At 42.1% G+C, this 20,014-nt stretch overlaps 2 protein-coding genes across 3 annotated transcripts; one reads left to right on the plus strand and one right to left on the minus strand.

Annotated features, from left to right (window-relative positions):
• Window positions 1–29: 29 nt before the first annotated feature.
• Window positions 30–10,270, minus strand: rbm25a (RNA binding motif protein 25a). Of its 2 annotated transcripts, none has more exons than XM_079286643.1 (18): window positions 9,952–10,270; window positions 9,719–9,842; window positions 9,187–9,236; window positions 8,764–8,931; window positions 8,318–8,375; window positions 7,935–8,095; window positions 7,645–7,839; window positions 7,460–7,540; window positions 3,888–4,156; window positions 3,341–3,452; window positions 3,120–3,209; window positions 2,915–2,988; window positions 2,687–2,837; window positions 1,954–2,365; window positions 1,559–1,863; window positions 1,288–1,386; window positions 1,081–1,128; window positions 30–491 (listed from the first exon to the last, which is right to left on the minus strand). In XM_079286643.1, the coding sequence occupies exons 1-18, from the start codon at window positions 9,952–9,954 to the stop codon at window positions 399–401; spliced, it is 2,493 nt and encodes an 830-aa protein (XP_079142769.1). In that variant the 5' UTR covers window positions 9,955–10,270; the 3' UTR covers window positions 30–398. The 2 variants fall into 2 exon arrangements, with proteins under 2 accessions (XP_079142769.1, XP_079142768.1); XM_079286642.1 differs by having other exon boundaries at window positions 7,460–7,543.
• Window positions 10,271–12,909: 2,639 nt separating this feature from the next.
• On the plus strand, window positions 12,910–19,417 carry arg2 (arginase 2). Its single transcript, XM_079286530.1, has 8 exons — window positions 12,910–13,132; window positions 13,230–13,302; window positions 16,586–16,760; window positions 17,092–17,251; window positions 17,812–17,906; window positions 18,014–18,118; window positions 18,275–18,411; window positions 18,531–19,417. The coding sequence occupies exons 1-8, from the start codon at window positions 13,019–13,021 to the stop codon at window positions 18,719–18,721; spliced, it is 1,050 nt and encodes a 349-aa protein (XP_079142656.1). The 5' UTR covers window positions 12,910–13,018; the 3' UTR covers window positions 18,722–19,417.
• Window positions 19,418–20,014: the final 597 nt, after the last annotated feature.

Genomic DNA, 20,014 nt, shown 5'->3' on the forward strand with positions numbered 1-20,014 from the left:
AACTAAATAGTTAGAAATACATTAAAGAATGACAGACAAACAATATTTTATTAAAAAAAAGCATATTTATTAGTTCACACAATGGAGCAGTGCCTCGACATGACAACAGTAAATCAAAGCAGACCGAGTCCAACAGTTTGGAGAACAGGTGGGGGGATAGCAACCGTCTTTTGCCTGAACAGCTTCAACAAAGGAAAAAAATACAACCAAAATCTCATCATGCAATATGTTTGTGCTCAGACTTTCCCTTCCAAACACACACACACACACTCAAGGCAGCAGCTCCTTGTTGATGGAATGGAGGGCGTATGGGCACGTTGTTTACAGTCTGCTGGACCAGAAAACTGTCGCCAGCAGAACTGTGATCTTAGGAAGTCAGACGGAGAGACACGTGTTCTTTATTTCACCAGACCGATCTTCTTTGCTTCTGTTTCATATATCAACAGCCTCCACATTTTTACTATGAAGACTTCTGCTTCTTCGTCAAGAACCTAAAACACAAACAGGTTGGTTAGACAAACTTTAAATCAAAACAGCTCGATTAATATACGCAATGAATCTGACTTGTTACATGAAAGTTACATGGATTACTTAAAACCAACTGTGTAACAATGTAGCAGGCTGAAACTGCTTCACCTTAAATAATAACTGACTAAGACCAACATTCTGCAGCCGTGCTACTGAAGTGGATGTAGTCGTTGTGACGTCACCCAATTCAATTGTTTGTCAAGTTTTCTCTAAATGGATCATAATTTGCTAAATGAACATCATGCTGTATTGAGGTAATAAATCGAGAGACAAGTAGAGTCATTTTCTCATAGACTTATTTACAACCAGACCTTTTTTGGCAATTGGAGGAGTCGCCCCCTGCTGGTCAGTAGAGAGAATACAAGTTTAAGGCTCTTCTGCATTGGCTTCACTTTTATCTCATTTTTATAAACTCATTTATCGGAACACATTTGATGTGTGTTAACATGTTACACCAGTGTGTTTTTTAGTGACTGATATTCTGATTAAAATAATGAGCAACTCCCATAAAAGATCCATTCAAAAACACTTTGTCTTTGTGCTTCAACTTACCATCGCAACGTCATCAAGAATACCCTGAGGGGTGCTGTGTGCCATCACCTGGGAAGAAAAGAAAAAAACACACGGTTAAAATAAGCAGCCAAGCAACGCAACAAGTTTCAAGACGCAAAAATACCAATGACTATTACTAACGAATATATTCAGTAGCTTTCATATTTTTCAACGGGAACCAGCGTTGTAAATGAAATAATCACAAACCTTTGAACAGACAAAATCAACCAGCGTGGCTTCCTCCTCGCCGATGTATTCGATAATCTTCTTATTGATCCACGGTTTAATGCGACGATCCATCAGAGTCTAAAGAAAGAAAATTCACAACACACGGCCTCATTTTCTATTATTGATCATGTTATGGCAGCAAACAAACAGGGCAGAATATCAGATTACTACACTTTATTTGACCTTTTTAATATTGTTACATTTTAAAGTGAATGAAATTGTTGCAAAGTGAATGCCAGAGGCTCCCTACCGAGTCGACCATGGTCCAGTCCAGAGGGTAGGTGAAGAGCTCGGGCCTGGCTGTGGGGATCTTCTCAATAAGGCTCTTTATGTGCTTGCGTTTCTCCTCTGTGTTGACGCTGCCTTTGGCCCCTGGAATTTCAGCCCCATCCAGACCCAGACTCTTGTCGTCATCGCCATAGTCCAGCGGAACCAGTTTCCTTTTGCGAGGCTGCTCGTCGGCCTCCTCCTCATCAAACTTGTTGAAAACACTTTCCACAGTCGCCAGCTTCTTTCGCTTTCCGACGCTGAGCTGGCTGGGACTGTTGGTGGCACCTGGAGAAGAGAAAAAAACTGTTATTTATTGCACAAAGCAGCTGAAGAAGTAGATTCCTCTGTGTCCTCAGTTTGCTACTGTGTACGTACCCAGTTTGAGACTGAGACCGATCTTGGGCCGAAGTTCCTCCGGAGGTTGGACCTCAGGGGTGTTTTCGCCAGGAATGATGATGCCGCAGGGAGATTCGTTGCCGGGTGTGTTTGGAGTCGCGTTCCCACTGGCAGAGGACACTGAGGGAGCGGTGGTGATTGGTCGCATGATGGGTTTGAGCTGCAGCATGGCCTCCTGTGAGTCCTCTCCATCGTGGTAGTCATCCTCCTCGCCTACTTCCTCTTCGTCATCATCCAAATGCTGCTGGGGGACTCGGGGCATCGGCTCCGCGGGCCTCCCCGAACTTCTCTTCTCCCGATCCCGATCCTTGTGAGCCTTCTCCTGGATCACGTCCTCCTCGGGTTCAAGCTTCAGAGGAGGCTGCCGTCTGCGCTCTGCCTCCTCCTCCATCTGCACAAACATACACGACACACTAACGATGACATCCTGCTTTTCATCCTGTGTCAGGAATCAATATTTGGTAGCATTTTAAGAAGACTACTAGGTAGAAGCTACTTTGTGTTTGTTTCGGTTTTAGTCTTTAGACTCCATTATTTTAAATACAAGGACGAATCCCTCAGTGTAATGATCTATGGTTTCATCCAGCTGCTCCTTCACTTCCGATGTTTTGTTTTAGTCTGGACACGCATTGTTTCTGGTTCACAGCCAAGACATCAACTTGCTGCAGAAGGCCGAGTATAACGCAGTTACTGAACGGAATGACTGACTCACCCTCTGCAGCTCAGCATCGGGGTCAGGGTGGCCAGAAGCCAGAAGCCTCTGTCTGATCTCCTCCAGCTCCTCTTTCTCCCTCTTCCGGTCTCGCTCGTCCAACTCCGTCTCCTTTTCTCGGTCACGGAGTCGCTTCTGCAAAGCGCTGCCCCTGAGGATGAGAATGAGAAGTCAAGTGACAGAACAAGTGTGCACCTCACACTTCTAAATGTGCAGCAGGATAATCACCTGTAGTATTTTGGGTCGTCTCTGTCGTCGTCATAATCTTCAAGGAATTCTTTCAGCCTTTTGGCTTCTTTCATCTGAATGGAAACACAGTTTAACAATCAGTGTCTCTGCATAAATCCAGCCACTCATCCTCACATATCTGGTGATAGAAATTGTGTAACAACCAATAGGATTCATTATTTGATATGGTGTGGTGTGCGTTCACCATTTCACGACGCCGCTCATCCTCCCTCTCCGTTTCTTTGCTGTAGTCACGAGCCTTCTTCCTCTCCCGGATTTCCCAGTTTTTCAGGCGCTTTAAGAAGAAAAACAATTCAACCATCACCATCAACCATCAGACATCAAATCAATTTTCTTGATGTGCAATTATTTGAACTTTTGTTTAATTGATGAAAATCTAAATGACAGAGGAGATGTCATATGTACTTCTTGGTAGGCCGCCTCCTTGTCTCTAAGCCTCCTCTCGAGTCTCCTCCGTTCGTACACGTCCTCCTCGTCTTCTTCGCGGTCTCGTTTTTTGTCTTCTCTAGTCCTCTCTCTGCAAACGACAATTAAATGAGTCGAACACAGGAACACTTTTATGTTAAAGTATCAAAATGTAACACAAGGGGTCAAGCACTTATTTCACTCGTAGACAGTCTTACTGATCTGGTCTTAGCCAAAGCTGCATTTTTACTGCACTGGTTTAATGATTTGATATTTGCATGAGCCAGCACACTTGATTTCTTCAGGGTTCGTACAGCTGCAAGAGTAAAACTTCAGCACTTTTTAAGATACCTAAACCAAGAAGTTCCAGAACTTAGCACTAAAACTTGTCTGCTTTTAGTGCAGATAGAGGCTAAATGCTAGGAAAGAGGATAATTATCCGTTTATTATCATGTGGATTAGTTCATTATTAGTTTCCTTTTGATGCAGTTTCTATCGCAGTACAAATACATTGAGGAGTTTTCGGGGAAGTTTCTCTCCTACTGACCGTGATCTGCTGCGACCTTCACTGACGTCTCGACTCCTCTCCCTCTCCCGCTCCCTCTCTCGCTCCTTCGTCCTCTCCCGTTCGCGATCCCTCTCCCGTTCGCGGTCACGATCTCTTTCACGCTCCTTGTCCCTCTCTCTCTCCCTTTCCTTCTCTTTCTCGCGGTCGCGGCGCTCCCTCTCGCGCTCCCGCTCTTTGTCCCTCTCTCTCCTATCCCTCTCGCCCTCCAGTCGCTCCTTTTCTTTCTTTCCTTTTTCCTCCTCAAGTTTCTGCAGGAGCCCAACAGGAAGAAAAAGGAAAAGAACGCGTTAACAGATCGTCAATACCGACAACATCATCCTAGAATACATGAGTACACGTGTTGTCAGCACTGTAAATGATTTTGACTCCCTTGGCCAGACATGCTCACATACTGCCATGACTCATTGCCTTGGAGGCAGGCTGCTGCAAGTGAGGAAGTCCTCCTAGCTCTGGTGTTTCCTCCAGGAAGAGTGGTCCGCTGTTTGAGCAGGTTTAATACAGATGCTGCTCAAGTCAGGACACACTTACTTCAACCCATAAATTACAGGTCAATCTTGAAAAACACCGATAAACTTAAGGTTATCCGAGTTACGGCAAGAGAGGAAGTTAAACCATCTACCAGTTAAACTTTTCTACACCTTTCTTTTAGCTCTAAACATTTACATGATTGTATTTCGTGGTGCATAGATTATTTCCTGTCCTGGCAGCCGTCCCCTTTATCACAAATTGATTTGTTTTTCCCATATGCAACAGGTCAACTTGACTTCTGCAGTTCCTCTGCGCTCTATGGTGATCTGAGATCACGCTCTGTTAAAAAACTATACATACTGGTGAAACCCATATCCGCCCACTTTCAAAATCAATGTAACATACTGTAATAGATTTGACCTGATGCAAGAGATGCTGTCGGTTAAAAGCATCATGTCTGACACGTAGAGGTCTAATGGTTCACATTAACGTAATGCTTTATGCAGTCAGCGCCATAAGTTTATGAGTTTCATTCAAAGTGGGGCTACTAATACCACACTTAAGATGAAAGTATTTACCAAGTGCTGAGTCAGCTTTGAACCATTAGGTCAACAAGTTCTAACGGTACACTTAAGATCACCACTATATAAAGCCCTGGTTTGGTCTTACCTTTAGGGGCCAAGTGGATTAAAACAAGCCCAGGCTTAACATGGCAAATGGCCCAACTGAGTGAATTACATAATCTACTCCCATGTGTTTTCTACATGGCCATACAAGATGCAAGGGAGGAGCTCCAGACTGCAGTTCAAGTGCTCCCCCAGTGAGGGAGTCCTGTGTGCAGCAGAGTGACGGGAACTGGGAGCACATTGTGTTCGTTGTTTTTCATGCTAAATGAGACCTGGGTCCAGATGTTTGAAGGTGTCATATGTGTGACTGGATGTTTAACCTGGATGTATTTGAACTGCCAAAAGATGCTTAATGAATTTTTGTGTGAACGGACCATAATGTTTGTATCGTATTATCGTTTCTAACTGGTTGACATAGAAATCATGGGATTTTCTACAGACCGTTTTGGAGCTATTGGTGTGCAACTCACAGGTGATGAACTACGGTTGCAGCACTTCTCTGCCCCTACACATCCTACAGGCTACGTGTGGGAGGAAAAGCAGGTCATGTGTAAAGTCAAAATAATCAGAACGAAAGAAAAGCTCCAAACGATACCTGTGAAGCAGTTTACCTAATGTTCATCCACATAAACAACATCAACAACAACTTTAAAGTCATGTCTGAAACAAGTCAGATATTTCATTATGCCACAAAGAAATGAGTGAAACAGTCTTACCTGCAGGTTGTCTTCGAGTGTCTATTTGGCCTCTCCAACCCAGTCAGTCATATAAAAACCTCAGCCGAGTTAGGCCCACATTTCACACAGTCGGATTTAACAAATGTCTACGAGCCGTTAGTGTTTCGAGCTGTTGGAAATGTGGGTCTGACAGTTTAGTGAAAAAGAAAGGGAGAGGTCTGACCTGCCTGTTGTATGTGAGCTTTATGTTCTACATTATTTAGCTTTTTGTCTGATTTGGAGGGAGAGCTTTGACACGCATAAGCAAATACACAGTAACTTACAAGTTGTCATTTAACTATCTGGCTCTAATTGGATTGTTTTCCATCTTTTTTCCATCCTACAACTTACCTCTTGTTCTACAATTCCATTTATGGAAAAATGCAGATTTTGAGGCTAGTTTGAAACCACTTAAGAAACTAAATCAAAGATTCAAACACTGTTACAGAGGTGGACTACATTAACTAACAGGTGTTGGTAACCACCATACTGCATGTCCGAGATATCCCTGTCGTATGGTTTCAAGTTCCAGGTTTCTCTTTGTTGATGGCAGTGTGTTTGGCATGTGATATGCATCGTGTATTTTTAAGACGATTTTCAATTCATTTTTGGGCACCTGCAGTTTTGGCTTATGTGTTTTGGCCTCTTTTGAACCTCACGTAAACACTAATAATTTAATGTGATTCATACATTCAATGTATTTTTCTTTTATTGTTTACCTAATGGGGTGGGGTGGGGTGGGGGGGAACTAAGACACAGAAAAGACGAAAAAAAAGTTTGCAAACAAAAGAAGAGAAATAAGAAATAAAAGCACTTACCTTGAATGTCTTCAGACCACAGAGTGCTGTGGAGGGGCGCTCCCTGCTTTAGTAATACTACAGGCTGCAGTTCAAAACACTGCAGTGGTTAGGCTCATTCAGTCTGTGTGTGTGTTCTTCAAACACATAATTTATCACCCGAGGACCTGCAGAGGTTCACTGAGCTGCCCCGCCTTCTGAGACCTGACTGAGGGCAAGTGCAACATGCTACAGTCGGACATCACTGGCAATGTGTGCGTTCCAACTCCACCACTTTGTTTCCCCGAGTCTACATGTAAATAGAAATACTGCAAGTGCACTGAGAGCCAGTTGCCCCTCTGCAAACCCTCCAGAAGGGAGCGCCCAACAAGAGTAAAGAAGAAGTGAAAGGTCATACTTACATCCTATCCTCGCAACTTTTTCCAAAGCTGAGATTCTGAGATTCATCTTGCTCTAGTCACCAAATGAACTCTACCACATTGGTGGGGTTTAATCAATAGATTAGCTTTGGATGGAATTTAACATTGTGTCCATGCACTCTGTGTGATGACTTTCGCTTGTGCGGAGCTAAATCCTTTAGTCTCAAATCAGTATTATGAATAAGAATAACTTGTCCAATTTGGAAACACTGACAGATACTATGAAACCATCTATGAGTGGTTGATGTAGTATTTGAACACTTTAAATAGATACTATAAAATATTTGTATCAACATCTACGATTCTCAATTCCTTTAATGTTTGTATTTGACTAACTGATCTATATATTAACACACTACCTCCTTACTATAGTTGACAGTAACAGAACAGTCTTATGGAGGAATTACCAGAAGTTATATAAATTGCAGCTCCATTTGCTGTTGAGGAATTTCTAATTACAAATGTGGAGGATTTCTTCTCGGAAAACCTAAATTACAGCGTAATAACAGCAGGTTGATACATTACCTTGTGCGTGTCCCGGAATTTACTGATCTCTCTGGAAATCAAGTCTCTCTTGTCATCCTCCATCTCCATGGCATTGATATCCTCCTTACACGAAGGAAAGAACGACAAGAAAACACACACTAAGAACTCAACAGCTACTATGAAAAGCTACAAATCACACAACATCTTCATTAGGACAACAATACCTCCTCTTTCTTCTCTTTACGCTTCTTGTTGCGAGGTTGACTGTCAGGGTCCTGCGAGGGAGCATTGAGCTCACTCGCATACTCTCGGATGAGGACTTCTATTGCCCCCTTCACAACCTGGTCTCGGCGCAGTGTTTCTTCATCGATGACCTCGTCCTCATCGTCGTCCCCGTTCTTTGACCCACCACCGGCTCCCTATATGTTACAGCCAGAAGAATTAGGCTTATGAACCCAAATATAACAAAAGTATCAGAAATGTTTGTCTTTCACTCAGCAGGTGAACAGCATACCCCATTGGCACTCCGCTTCTTGGCCTTCCACTCATCGAGCTGGGCCTTGGTCTTGGCATCTACCTTCACCAACAGCTTCTTATCGCCCAAGAGCAACTCGTGCAGAAGTCTGAGGGCTCGTAGTGTTGATTCAGGCTCCTTATACTCACAGAACCCAAAGGCTTCCAGGAGAGGAGAGTGGACAGAAAGTTAGTTCGACAGATGATAACAAATAACAAACAGATAACTTTATCTACAGGGAAAACATATCGGCTATATCAACTGTAAAACGTGGTGGGGTGAGTCATCTTAAGTGGCATTACAGTGTCTCTATAATGTAATATCTGGTACAGTAACATGTATTCACACCATAAGAAGGTTTAAATGTGTTGAGCCCTTTTTACCTTGAAGTTTCCCAGAGGCACCTTGGACCCTTTTCCAGCTTAAAACGATACCACATTTCTGTTTTGAAAGAAATCAGGAGTTATTTTTATATATTTAATTAATGATCAATGAATCGCTGATACAGAAGTTGACACAACAGTATTTGTTCATCTCTGAGGCATATGTTCCCTGGGATTTGTCACTGGGTATGTGAGATGAGTCATGAGCAGCTATAATCAAAATGTCGGCAAGTGTTCTGCTTTAAAAAGAGTTTGTATGAAAAAGGGCTGTCACTATATAAGACTTTCATGATACACGGTGGTGCATACCTCGATGATGTGTTGGAGGGTTGAATTGTACAAACTGTTGCTGCCATTCCACTCTCACAATATCTATACCTTGAACTGCATTTGAACATTTTCTGATTAACAAACAGGCAGAGTGGGAACACACACTGTCAACTCACTGCTAGAAGCTGCCTGACTAACATGTCCGATGCTTTTTCAGAGATGTTTCCTACAAAAACCGTGGTGGTGGGGCCGCTGTTGTCGTCTATGTCCTTCGCTCTGATGTTAGGCTCCTTCTTTAGAAGCATCGGTTTATGTGTGACAGCGACTGTGGTCGGGACAAGAACCTGCAACATGAAATTACATTTTAGGTATTGAAGTAGTTTGAAGCAACAAAAGAAACAGTGCAACCATTACAATAATCGGATCATACTTTTAAGGGTCAGTTAAACTGCCTCGGCTGAGCAGCACAGTTGCCCAGAACAAACTGCATTAACGGAGCTAAACTGATAATGTGTAAGGATTATGTATTCTCTAGCAGGTCATGCACAACAGCTGATGCTTAAATTGGCATTTAGTAGGAAGTCCTGTTTCTGACTCACTGCGGTTGTAGGGGTCACGACACCCATATGAACCGGGATCATGGGAGTACCTGAAAATAGAAACAAAATACAATAACTGAACCATGTATTGAAGCATACCACTACAGAAAATCATACATTCTTTTGTGTGTAATTACCCAAGGTAACAACCAACTAGGTTTACCAAACAAATGCTGGCAGCTGTCTTGCTATTTGTTCTTGTAATAAGTATAATTTGTGATTCTAGGTATTATATTTAACCTATAGGTATGTATCTATATCGTTCCCTTACCATTTACAGGTACGGTTCACTAGCCTTTATAAGTTTATTGGTCCATTTAGTTTTTCAATTCAATTGGAAGCCCAGTAGCCACAGCTTTTGTTACAGAAATAATGTCACCTTGCTTCTGTTCTTCTACTCTCACAGAGCTAGTCTGAACTGTTGAAGTGCAAGACAACAAACAGGAACTCCTTACACCTCGGGTCACGTATCCACAGGCTGATTTACAAACACACACAAACAGCTGTTTCTGCTGATGTGAGGGATTCTTACCTGGCGGGACACCCGGGGCAAATCCCGCATACTGAGGCGGTGGGATCCTGGGAGGTAACTGCGGGATTCCGATCTGCTGGCGGTTGAGCGGAGGAGGGTAAGACATCCTGAAATATACAGGAACCTACAACGAAGAAAGGATGTTCAACCAAAAGACCACAGGAAAAACACTGTTGGCGCTTTTCAGGGTTAAATTGGGTAATGTCAAGTTCATCATAGTATAACATGTTTACCATGGATGGCGCAGCTGACTGGCTAAAGTTACACCCTAACTAGGTGTGATCCTTGCTTAGTCGAAAAGTGGGCTTTCCTCCACGTTTGACGTTAACTAGCTAAATTACCTCAAGCTAGCTTAGCACGTTCACTGTGTGGCCTTGCTAGTTCACGTCAGCTGCAGCGGTCATGTGAGAATTTACTCACCTGTTATCAAGTGTAAAATAAAGCCCAGCGTCTGATAATACTATGGTGTATCCGAGTAAAAGCCCATTAAATACGGTTAACAGAAAAACGTTACACTAAAGATTAGCGTAATAACTGCCACCGGCGCGCAGTAAGAACACCTATGGATACAAATAACTGGGACCTATTCTTTTCGCAATGAATCATGGGATACCATGGAAATATGTTTGGGTTTTGTTGCCCTAAATCAGGTCTGTCAGGCAGTCACTTACGCATGATCACAGGCACTTTTTTATATAATAATGTATTATATTGTTATGTATTATTTTTCACACAGTCAAACAAAGAACCAGACAGCACAGATATTTTTATAAGTAACAAATTACAGAACAAAAATAAGAAAATTAATAAATGGGTTACAAAACATACATATGAATTACATTGGATACATTTTTGTATACATTAGTACAATGTCAAAGGAAAGAAAAAATAGCGTCTATGACTTCTGCAGCAGGCCAACAAGACCACCAGTAAAAAAAATCAAGGAAGGGCTGCCAAATATCATGAAACCTCTCTGTAACACTATGTGACTGAGGGAGCTTTCTCTACTTGATCCACTTGAACATAATGCATCACCTTGCTAGAAGCATAGGTATACCCATAAAAGTCAGCTGTCCCTTGAAATAAAGAGAACTGTCCTGTATGTATATTCAGGAGAAACAAGCCTTGTTCTTTACTATTATGTGGATAAGCAAAGCTCCATGGCAATATTTTTCCAGTCTCAGCCATCTCTTTGCTATCAGTTCGCTCACAAGGTAGACCTTCCATTACATCCTCGTAATGTAGCCCCCCTCACAGGTTTGGCATGTCTTTGGCCTGTTGGTTAGTTCATAAGTGCTACCCCTGTAGCACTTGAGCTGAACAAGATTTCCTGAGGGACTTCTAAAGTCGAATCAGCTTTTTTGTATCCTTCAAAAAAAATCTATTAACAGAGTGAAATATACTATTGAAAAATACTTGCAATAAAGTGTTAATGATTAATTCAAGTCAAAACAAATGGTCTAAGGACGAAAGATGGCTGATTATATTTCCTTAATTTGCCTTAAAAATGTATTTGGCAGATGTTTTTATTCAAAGTGACAAACTATAAATAGAAGGTATCAAAAACACACAGCATGCCATCGAAATTTGTTCGTGAAAATGGGATTTTTAATGAATAGACTTAACATGTAAAAATCAAAGAAATACAACAACAACGCTGTAATGACCCTTTAACCATCTAAATATTTGAATGAGTAGATGTTGTTGCAGGCTATACACAATCTATGAGGTGTAATTCAAAGAAAAAGGGTCCATATGCTAAATCACAATAACCCAGACTGCAACCCCTGACATACTTTGTAAATCAAATAGTAATGTCTAGGACCTAGATTGGACTAAATTGGAGTCGCAGGGGGAGATTTGTATACATCCTGAAGGAAATTTTGCCTGACAGGCCTCACTCAGGGCATTTAAATTAGGACATTCTCGGAATTCTCCATTTCCAACGCTTGGTGGCGCCAAAGGCATCGTCAGTACCCGATCCGTTCCGCGCATGTGCACAACTACCACCCTCCCTCTGGTTCTCCAACATGCTCTGTGGGGCCCTAGCTTGAGTCTTAGCCTGCTACGGGAACAAAAACGTAAGCTGCCGTGGCTGAGTCGCTCTTACCCGGCGTATCTAGTTCGAAGCGCCGGTTAGCATCATAGCTAGGCTGACGTTAGCGTTTAGCAGCAAGTAGCCAATTAGAGGCAGAGTAGGGGCGGGTCTTCTCGCAAGGATTCTGGGTGGGCAGTCCCGCACATGCGCAGAGCGGATCCAGCAGCTAGAATTGATCGGGAACTGACTTTCATTTCTTTATTGTTAAAGCGCGAGACCCATAGGGCTTTACTTTCCCGGACGTGTGCGTAGCAGTACTGTACACACTTTTAATCTGTATATATGAGGTATTACATATTAATGCCATTTAGGCATTTTCCACTCAATTTATCTGACTTGAATAAATGGTAGATTAAGATAATTTACAGGATTTTAGAAAATGAATTGCACTGTCTATTTCAAATTAGCTGTGCCTCCAACAGATAACCATTAAACCCAACGTACACATTAGTGCATCAGTAGTAATAATGTATAAACATGTAACATATATTCTGCATGATGAGTAGCCTAGTTGTAATTTTGACAAGTAGCCTACATTTAGCTGACAATACCTTTAATTTAAGGGATTAATGGAGTTTGTATAGTGTAGTGTACATTTTATGTAACAGGTTTAAATAGTCGTTGTTCTTTCGCCAATGATAGCGGGATACTAGAAAAGACACCTTAGAGTAACATACATTAGGCTAAATGTACAGATGTATAGATAGGCTGTTGACAAACAGAGCGAACCCACATATTTCGCCGTTTCCCATTGGTTACTCTGAAGGTGTGTCAGTCGGTGTACATGGTGTACATGAAACAGGACACCCTGCCACGTGACAAACTATAAATATAAGGTGTCAAAATCACACAGCATGCCATCGAAACTTGTTCGTGAAAATGGGATTTTTAACAAATAGACGAACATGTAAAAATCAAAGAAATACAAGTTCACTGATAATTCCGAATACAATGTTTCTAACAAAAAAAATAAGGTTAGATCACCTCGACTATTCTTCCAAGTCCTCCTCTTCGCCCGCTCATGAATATTAAGTAGCTTTAGGAGCAATAAGACCAGCCTCCTGCACCAACCAGGTCACATTCAGCATCCACCAGCGCAACATCTACAGCGCTTTCGTCAGACTTTTTGGGGCAGCGTCTAGGATCGCACTGATTTGCACTGGGACGATTCGGATCTTTCTTTTTTTTTAAAGAAAATAAAAATGCCTTTGAGAGGACCTCTATCCCGTCTTCTCAGATCTCAACTCGGCCACGCGTGCCAACAAAGCAGAGCTCAGTCCGTGGCTGTGCTGGGAGCTCCGTTTTCAAGAGGACAGGTAAGAAAATATTTTGTCCACTTTATATATATATATATATAATTAATCTTCATTTTCAAATAACTGAATCAACTCCTTTCTGTTTATTTCAACACAGAAAAGAGGAGGCGTGGAGCACGGCCCTAAAGTCATCAGAGATGCGGGACTCATCGAGAGGCTCTCCGGTTTAGGTAGGTGCCAAACGCGGGGATAATAAAAAGCAGCAGCCGGTGCAGCGGCGTTATGTAACAGTGGACGGGTGTAACACGCAGGTTCGCCTGGGCAGCGTTTAGACAGATTTACCGTCTAGCTGTTCTCTGAGCTTGTCCGTTACATCACCCGGAAGCTGTAAATATAAACATCCGACATGTAGCCGGTGAGAGGCGCACGTGCTGCAGAGAACAAAGTGATCCCTTTTTATTTTTTTGTGGGGGAATATTATGAGACAACAGGACATTTAAGTATTTAAATTGACTATACATCTCCATTTAGTAACAGTGCTTTTGTTGTTTTGTGTATATTTTTGCAAGAAGTAGAACGATGAAACAATGGCGATTCGTTTCATTCAGTCCCCGCGGGAACATCTAAAACGAGACTAAAAAGGGCAAAAATAGCATAAAGTAGACCATCCGCAGGGTCACTCTGTGCGTTGATACACGTGAGAGGCCATTACATTCCTTTATTCAGTCTGGGAGATCGTCTGGCTTAGTCATTCTTGCCTCCGGCACATGGTCTGAAAGGCGCAGGAAGAGGACACGCTGCGGATGTATTTCCACTCCGTCCTCACCACAGACTTTCCCCCACAACATGTTGCCAAATAACAACTTTTTTCTTTTTAAAATCTTCCGTTTCAACCGATACGTAGACAGCCTCGTGCGGGAACACAGAGAGATACCGAGACAGAGAGAGAGAGCTGCTTTGAATCTGAAAGAGGACACCTCAGACGGAAAGAATCTGCTATTCATGTTGGCTCGGCAGGTCATTGAGGTTGCATTGTGATTGAAATGTCACGCTCACACGCACATGACAAAAAAAAAGGAGATTTAAGAGACTGGTGATGAGTCACGACACGAATACTGTAAACAAAAGAAAAGTCAGCCTGCCAAGGATACTTCAAGATTGATATGGTACAAAATATCATAAAGAAATAGGCATTGTGTACAATAAAGTAATAAGGTATTTAACTGACTACTCATATTATGATTTATAGTAATTCATTAACAAAAATATTTATTTTATATACATTTATAATGCTGACAAATGCCCATTTTAAGTGAGACCAAGTAGTTTATCTACATCTCTCTTTAATAAAACACAATAAAAACTGTCATCATACAACTAATCTACTAGCAGGCAGGATTATCCAACAAAATAGTATAATTATACCACAAGAAAAGGACAAATACCATGAGCTATGGGGAGGTGAAGTCACTGTTGACTCCACAGAGGATTTAAACTATAGGCTACCATATGTATGATACCGTTACAATAAATACACTCACTATGTAGTTTACCACAGTCTATGTATACATATCACTACACTACAGTGGACACACGGTCACTTTCAACTCACTGCTGCACCTTCCATGAGACATATCGAAAATGAAAGAAGTAATAATAGCAGCGTTATGCAACTCTTAATACAGTAGATCATCTACGTGCGTGACAGCACATCGGGACCTGTTTCCGTGTTGCAGCCAAATAAACAGGCCAGGAGCGTTACAGCATTTCTACTGGCATGTCGAGATCATCAGCCGTCAGCATCAGATGTTGAGCAACAGCCCCCCCCCCCCCCCCCCCCTCCCTCCCTCCGTTCTCTTCCTCACACAGGATATTTTCACGTCTGGGGTTTTATTTTACGCAACTGACAGTCTTTTATCCTGCTGGCAGAAGCCACAGCGTTATTAATGCATGCATCTATTATTTAGAAATGTATATATTTTCCTGCAGTGTATGCCAGTGAACTAGAATAAAAATATTCTGCATGAAGATAACGGCACCTAATGTGTTAAAATATGTATTTACAGTTCTGTCCCATGTATTAAACTTGATTCAGAATACAGTAAACAGCACAGATTGAAAATGTGTTTCTGGTGATTCAAATCCAATGAATCATTTATTAAAGGACATTTTGGATTCCTGGTATATTTTGAAAGTAACTTAAGAACTATTCAGACACTAAGATCTATGCAAACTGTCCTTTAGCATGGGGAAGAATTCATCTTGTCACTAATTTTGCCTCCTTGATCTTGTCTCCTTGATTTCAAACCCTTTTCATTATAGGAAAGTACTAAATCTCAGCCAGGGGTCATTTTAGTCTGCTCTGTAGTATCTAATATACAATATATGTATGTACAGTACTGGTATACGGCACATATGTTAATGTATTGAGGCAACAAGTGGAGACAAATGATTAAAAATTAGGTTACAAATAAGATTTGTAACATTACTGCAGCATGCAAACATAGGATTTCATATACCGTAGAATGTTCATATTTAAAAAACTAAAATGAGAGGTTTGAGAAATGTCCTGAGTCTGCTGAAGTTGAAAGCAATGAGTTGGCGAGGAATCATCTCTCTGGTAAAGTGGTGTCAACTTGGCAGTGGTGAAGAAATATACAGCTGCCGTAGTCCAGCGTAGGAAACCGAACCGTAACTGAAATAAACACCTTATTCTTGCACAATCTTGCATTTCACAGAAAGTTGAAGCAGCCTGTCGCTGCTATGACAGACTTTTTCTGAATTGTCATGCAATAGAGGCTCCCTGTTGCACCAAGACGAGGGCTATTCCTGTCCTGGCTAGGAATGGTAATGAACCACCTCGGTTCCCCTTAGATCAGCAGAGTAACACTACACTGCCATAAAGGATCACATTGCCAGATGAACCCCCAATGTGGTAGATCACATCACTCGTTTACTTTGCCGTCCGTATCCAAACCCAAATGGAAATTTTTACTGCTGGGACTGCTTAGCGCAGGGCGACTGAGCGGCTGGAACCTGAGCTGACGTGGGAAATGGGACAAGTTGAAAGGGCTCAGTCACCAACGTTCCACTGGCGGTGAATGAGCCGGCCTCCCCAGACTGCAAGGTAGACAGACGTCAGGAGCTACGGATTTATGGAGGCTTTTCAACTGAAACTGGCACCTGCAGTATTTAAATAAAGCACGGAGGTTTCGGCAAAACAGACAACAGGGCAGTGTCCTAACAATTAGACAGATTGTCCTAAAGCAACAGTTTGCAGGTTCAATGCAACAGCCAGTGTGTCCACCAACAGTCATATGTTCTGGTGTGAAAACTCTGAACTCTTTCTCCGTCACTCGTAAACTTGACTCAGCTAAATGCCTTAAAAGCCTTCCCCACGATGAACGGATTCAGTGTGCATCTGCATCAAATAGGTTGTACTTTTGAACTAAACTGTAATGTAACGATAGCGCAGTGTTTTCATCGACGGCCGCTTTCTGTCACTGTGTTTAGACTACTCTGTCCACGACTTCGGCGACCTCACCTTCCACCACCTTGAGAAGGACGAACCCTACATGAACGTCAAGTTCCCTCGCACCGTGGGTGCAGCAAATAAAATGTTGGCTGCCGCAGTGAGCAGAGCCGTTGGTGCAGGACACACCCTTGTCCTGCTCGGAGGTGATCACAGGTAATTATTAAGAATGTGCCGCTTGTGAACAAGACCTGTATAGAGCTTGTACGGTATTTAGGTGTCCAAAGGCTACTTACTGAATGTCATTTTACCATATGTTTCTACGGTAAGAGTCTTGTTTAAAGATACTCTCGTCCTCTGAATTGAACTGATACAAACGCCAGATATTTATAAGACTGTCCTTCTCACTTCAATTGTTTTTAAATCTCCTTTTCTTTTGCCTTATGTTTTGATGCTTTTAATGGTTTTATGTGAAGCACTTTGAATTACCTTGTTGTTGAAATGTGCTATACAAATAAACTTGCCTTGCCTTGCCTTGCCTTCAAAGCCTTGCTATTGGATCGGTGGCAGGCCACGCCCAGCAGTGTCCTGACCTGTGTCTCATCTGGGTCGATGCTCACGCCGATATAAACACGCCGATGTCTTCTCCGTCCGGAAACCTTCACGGCCAGCCTGTCGCATTCATGCTCAAAGAGCTGCAAGAAAAGGTGAACACTAATTAACACAAGCAGCTAACATTTGAGCGTGCACTGTTTCTTCAAAATCACATCTTTTCATGGTAATACATTTTATTTAGGAAGAGCTTTTAAAAAAAACTCAGACACTTTACATGGGGGGTAAAATAGAGAGAAATACTTAAAAACATACATCACAGAAATAGACGATAAGGCAATTACGACAGACAAGTAAAACGGTTAGAAGCAGACTTGGAAAAAGTGTATTTTATGAGCTTTAAATTTGACTTGATTTGATGAAGGTGCAGCATATCGAATGTACCACGTGATGTAACAATAGAAACCTGCGTCAGAAACCACGCCCTTTAGCTGTGATATAACCACAACATAGCCTGCAGCACTGACGTAACGTCCTCTTGTGCAAACATGGCCTGATTATGAAATACTGGACCTCTGTGCACAGAGATGTAAAGGCAGCCCAGCCCTACTACATAGGAGCAAGAGAGTCAGACTGAAAGAAAAACATTGCCCGATACATATATACATACCGTATATATATTCCAAATTATATTATATCTATCTGTCCACCACAGATGCCAGCTATCCCAGGGTTCTCCTGGACAAAGCCGTTCCTCTCCTCGAGGGACCTGGTCTACATCGGACTGCGGGATGTTGACCCCGGAGAGCAGTACGTACACAACATCAACCGTGAACATATGTGGCTGCAATGAACTCAACTCTCCCTGAATGCACTGTGGAAATAGTTCTTGATGTTTCTGATCCTGTTTATTACAGCCACATCCTGAAGGACCTGGGTATCCAGTACTTCACCATGAGGGATATCGACAGACTCGGCATCCAAAGGGTCATGGAAGTCACTCATGACCATCTTTTGTCGAGGTAACTGATTATATTCCCTTACCGTTAAACATTTTTAAATGTTTAACTTCGACTGAAAGTTTTAGTTTTTTCATATATGATGAAAACCAAATTATTCCTCACGTCTGAGTTGAAGTGATCCTCAAATTCACACTTGAATTGTCTCACCTTGGACAGAAAACAGCGACCGATCCACTTGAGCTTTGACGTGGATGCGTTCGACCCGTCTCTGGCTCCGGCCACAGGAACACCAGTGAACGGCGGTTTGACCTACCGGGAAGGAATCTACATCACAGAGGAAATCCATAACACAGGTACAGACGACTACAAACATGGCCGCAGCATCCTATGTAGGCAGCGTCACATAACCTTATCTTGTCTATTTTCCTCTTTTATCGTCACGTATTAGTATCTAACTTGTGAATGTGTTCAGGTCTGCTGTCAGTCATGGACCTGGTGGAGGTAAATCCCATGCTGGGGGCCAGCCCTGAAGCGGTGGAGGCCACCGCCTCTCTAGCGGTGGACGTCATCGCGTCGTGTCTGGGACAGACGAGAGAAGGCGCTCACGCGTCCATCGATGAGATTCCCTCTGTGAAGGACGACACGGAGCAGCTTCGCCTCTGAGAGCACGAAGCAAAGCTTTGAACTTTACCGACATCATCCCTGAGCATTCCACTTTACAATCCTGAATACAAGACTGTAAAGACAGAATCTAATAGTAGCTAACGGTTTTGTTCTAATCGCTTCGCTGTTCAGTGTTATTTCCATGAAGAAAACTAAGATGTCTGAATTCTTTCATCTATAAAAAGGGCTTTACATATTTGAGGTAAAAAGTTCACATGAATAATGCTCAGACAAAAGTTATTGATGGAAATACTGTTAATTGCAACAGCAATGCCAACTTATTTGGCTCCTGTATGTGTAATAAGTTAAGTGTTAGACACAGCTGCCACATATTTGTTATGCGTTTGGTTTAAAAGAGACTGAACCTGCCTCAGAGGTGTGATAAACCAAGTTTGACTTATTTTCAAGGCCTCGGTCTAACGTGGGCTGTTTTGTGGCTGTGTCCGTTGCTAAAAGTTAGAAATGATGTGTTTGCACTTTGGACCAGCTGTGGTTCATGTATTTTCTTTAGAGTTTACTTTTGTATTTTCACTATGAACCTAGCAGTACATGTATTGGCATCCAGCTTTGATTCAAAATGGATTTAGGTTTGATCTGAACTAATGTTTGAGTTGCTGTGGCCACTGAACGACTATTGTCTATGTAACAAAGAGTTTATACAAGATTTTGGGCTTCCATAAATGTGATGGCATTTTGTATTTGTGTAAATGTGTTTCATTTGATTTTCAAGGCATACAACTAAGTACAGAATAAACCGAGGCTGATGGGAATGCCATTGCTTCTGCAAGTAAATGGTCATAAACCAGAAAGTTTGACAAAGTATCGTTGACCTGATGAAAAACTAGACTATCGCCAAAGTTATTGCAAATTTAGGGCTCGACAGAAAGAGCTGCCTTGATTTCCTTCAACTGCAGCCAACAGTCAACAATGCACCACAAAACAAACATGTTGGGATGGGAATCAATAAAATGGCAAACAAAGTTAGACTTGTGCCCTGAATCGAGACACCAATAGTTGAGATATTTCACTAAAAAACACAAATAAGAACCTCAGAGTTGTGCACGCATTTAAGTAGGAGGATCACCCAAGTCAGTAGGATTCATCCTCAGGGACCAATGAATGGCTTTACGAAATGTCACGGCAGTCCATCCAATAGTGGACCAAAGTGGTCGACCATCACTGCTATCTGTAGAGCATATAGCTGAAACATGATGCAGATACATTAAAGAAATAATGGCCAATGTTTGGACTGGTATAAATTGTTATGAGTGTCGCTGGCATCATCGTTAGATT

Source organism: Melanostigma gelatinosum, assembly GCF_949748355.1.
Source record: "Melanostigma gelatinosum genome assembly, chromosome: 16".
Taxonomy (NCBI): Eukaryota; Metazoa; Chordata; class Actinopteri; order Perciformes; family Zoarcidae; genus Melanostigma; species Melanostigma gelatinosum.